The sequence below is a fragment of the Monoraphidium neglectum genome (genome assembly GCF_000611645.1).
Source record: "Monoraphidium neglectum strain SAG 48.87 unplaced genomic scaffold scaffold03548, whole genome shotgun sequence".
In the NCBI taxonomy this organism is placed as follows: domain Eukaryota; kingdom Viridiplantae; phylum Chlorophyta; class Chlorophyceae; order Sphaeropleales; family Selenastraceae; genus Monoraphidium; species Monoraphidium neglectum.
The window spans coordinates 3,507-6,783 of record NW_014010081.1 but is presented as its reverse complement, the minus strand read 5'-3'; the positions used below and the strand labels follow the sequence as shown (position 1 = coordinate 6,783).

The 3,277-nt window shown below is 71.9% G+C and overlaps 1 protein-coding gene across 1 annotated transcript; it reads right to left on the bottom strand.

The window, feature by feature from the left end:
• Positions 1-222: 222 nt before the first annotated feature.
• Positions 223-3,179, bottom strand: MNEG_12973 (hypothetical protein; the record flags this gene model as incomplete). The annotated part of the gene is made up of 6 exons (XM_014038555.1): positions 223-600; positions 952-1,072; positions 1,494-1,620; positions 1,880-1,922; positions 2,336-2,497; positions 2,892-3,179. The coding sequence occupies 6 exons, from the start codon at positions 3,177-3,179 to the stop codon at positions 223-225; spliced, it is 1,119 nt and encodes a 372-aa protein (XP_013894009.1).
• Between the last annotated feature and the right edge of the window lie 98 nt (positions 3,180-3,277).

The window sequence follows — 3,277 nt, the reverse complement described above, 5'->3', positions numbered from 1 at the left end:
GGTCTGAAGCATTGGATTGAGCCAGGGGGACACAGCGCGCAACGCTGCCGCAAGCAATGGAGGGGCTGTGCAATACATGGGGACATCACAGGTCGTGAGACGCCCACAGCGCAGGTCGGGGCGCCGCCATACCCCCCCTGGGAAGGGTCGGCGCGGACCAGGGAGACCTGCGAGCACGGCCGCGGCACCCATCCAACGAGCGGCACGGGCGCGCGCACGCCCTCAAACCTGGGCGGCGGGCCCCGCTGCGCCGGTGCGCCGCTTGAACGGCTGAGCCGTCGGGTCCGCCGCCCCCTGCGCGCTGAGGGCGAGCCCAATCCCCTCCCATGGCCCCGTGCCGCCGCCGTCGCCGCCGTCCACGGCGGCTCGGCCCGCGTAATACAGCCTCCACCGCCCGCCCGCCATCGGCACCGCGCACGGCGCGCCCACGCCGCCGCCGTCCCACGCGCCGGGCTCGGCCGACGGCGCGAGCAGCGGCGCGGGCGCGCGGGCCCAGCCGGTGCGGCCGTCGCGGCTGGTGGCTGCGCCGATGCTGCGGGTGCCGTCGGCGGCGACGGCCTCGTAGAACATGAGGAAGCGGCGGTTGTCCGGATCCACGACCTGGCAGGGGCGGTTTGAGGGATCAGGCAGGGCTTCATGGGGGGTCACACAGGGGCTTCCGGGGCCACAGCTTTGGTTGCGGCTGGTTTTGGGGGCGGCGCCAGCAACGAGGTGCGACGCGGCAGGCGGGCAGCAGGCGTGGTCGTCGCAAAGGGGTGGCCAGGGCCATGCCCCGAAGCCCTGAAAATGCATCCCGCCCTCATGCCTGCCCTGCCCCCCGCCCCCTGAGGCAATCGCCTGCCCCCCAACACACCTACCCCACCTTGCCCGAAACCCATCCACACCCGCCACCACCCCAACACCCTCCATCCGCCCCCAAACCTCCCACCCCCTAGCCCCCGCCCCACGCACCACGGTGCAGGCCGCCGCCCCCAGCTCGTCGTGCACGCCTTGCTCCCGGCTGCCGTCAAACACCGGGCCCTGCTTCGTCCACTTGAAGCCATCAGGTGATGTGGCCAGGCCTATGACAAACCTGGGGGGTTTGGGTGGGGTTTGGGGGTGGGGGTTAGGTGGGGCTAGGTGGGTTAGGTGGGGGCTGGAAGGGGCCAGGTTCGGCCATTCAATTCAGCGGGAGGAAGCGGTATGGAGTGGCGGGGGCGTGGTGGGGTGAGATGCGTACACCGCATGTGGCTGAGTGTGTGTATGTGTGTGCGTGCGCGCGGGTGCGAGTGTGAGCGCGTGTGTTAAGATACGGGTGAGAGCGTGTAGCTGAGTAAGCACGACACCTTCACAACCCCACGCGAAAAAACCACCCAGCCCAGTTTACCCCGAATGCCCCCAAACCAAATGAGGTGCGGAGCAGGCCGCCCCCGCACTCCCCTGCACGGCCACCCACCACACCCACCACCCCCATCCGGCAGCAACGCGGCCCCCCCCCCCAAATCCTGCCCCACCTGCCCTTCGATGCGTCCCATGAGTGATAGAACATCCGCATGTCCCGGGGCCCCGCGGCCACCACGCAGGGGTGGCCGGCAAACAGCGCGTCCCACTCCCCCGCCTCGCCGGCGTCAAACAGCGCCCCTGCAGGCGGCGGCGGCGGCAGGCGGCAGGCGGCGGATGGCGGCGGGTTGCGGGGGGCAGGGAGGGTTGGGAGGCAGGGAGGTTTTTGAGGGCGGCTGCCGGTGCGAGGGTGTGTGCGGGTGCCAGGATGGGGCCTGAGATGCCCCGCCTGATGGGGGCCTGTGCCAGTAGCGACGTGATCGCCGGTTGGAGGCCCGCGGCTGGAGCGGCAAGCGCCCTCCCGCCCGCAATCCGCCCCCCAGCCCGGCGCTGCGCGCACCGGTGTGGTGCTCCCCTTCGATGCGCGCCCAATTGCGGCCGTCCTGGGGGGTGCGGCGGGTGCAGCGGCATTGAATTCAGGACCATGCGCGAGCAGGGCGCCCTGGGAATACTCGTGGGGACGCCCCAGAGGCCCAGCCCATGCGCCGCGGGCGCGCACGGCTCGCCGCCTGCCCCTCATCGCCGCGCCGGGGCGGCCTCCACGCGTGCGCAAGAGGCCGCCGCACGCCGCATGTGTGCTGGGGCCATGGATAATGCCCCGCGGCCTGACTGCTATTTTCCTAACCACACCGCACCCCACGCGCCGCCACAAGCCGGTAGCCCTCAACCTATCATGTCCTCAATTCCAACCTATGACCCGAGCCCCTCCCAACCCTACCCTCGATAGCACACACCCACTCGTCGCCTCATCCGTCCCCGCACCACCCCACCGCAGCACCCCCCCCTTGGCCCCCACCTGGCTCATGGCCAGCCCCGGCCGCATGCGCAACCCTTCGACTTCCGCGCCCGCCTCAGCCCCCGGCAGGCCCTGCGGGGCCGGCAGCGGCGAGAAGTCGCCGCCTGTGTAGAACATCCAATAGACGCCCACGCCGGAGCTCACGCTGCTGTTGGAGAACACCTGGGGGCGTGATTCGGGGGTGGGTGGGGGAAGGCGGCTGAGGCCGCTCTGCCGGAGCGCCGGGCGCGGCGCGGGCGGCGGCGGGGGGCGCAGGCGCGCGATTCGCTGCTGCAGCTGGGGCGGCAGGGGCGGCGGCGGCGCCGCCGCTTGGGGCGGGGGGCAGGCTCGGCAGGAATGCTGGCGGTTGACGGGACGCCCACGTTCCACCAGCCAGTCCCCATTGACGTTCCCCCCCCTCCTTTGCTCTGGGGCTTGGCCAGCCTACTCCTGGCAGGCACGCCTCGTCAGCCCAGCAATAACGCCCCGGCGCCCCATCACGGCTCGCCGCAGCCCCCTCCTCGCATCAGCCCGAGCCGGCGCCCCTGTGTAACCCCTCCCCACCGTAACCTCCCACCTGGACGTCCGAAACCGCCAGGTGGCAGGTATCGAGGGTCCACCAGTACTCGGCGCCCGTCGGCGTCAGGCACATCCCGACGTCCGCCGCGCGCCCCGCGCCGCGCGCGCCCGCGACCGCGCCGCCGCCGCGGGTCCAGGTGACGCCGTCGCTGCTGACTGCGACGCCGACGCTGCCGGCGCCAGGCGCGACGCCGGAGAGGCCGGGGGGCGGCGGCTGGGAGGGCCTGTCGCCGCCACTGCTGCTGCTGCTGCTGCTGCTGCTGCTGCTGGCGCCGCTGTACCACATAAACCACCGCTCCTCGTTGTCGCCCACATAGCAGCGGACCTGCGTGTGGGGATGATGAAGGGGCAGGTTGAATACACCGCACCGCTGTGGTGCTGGGG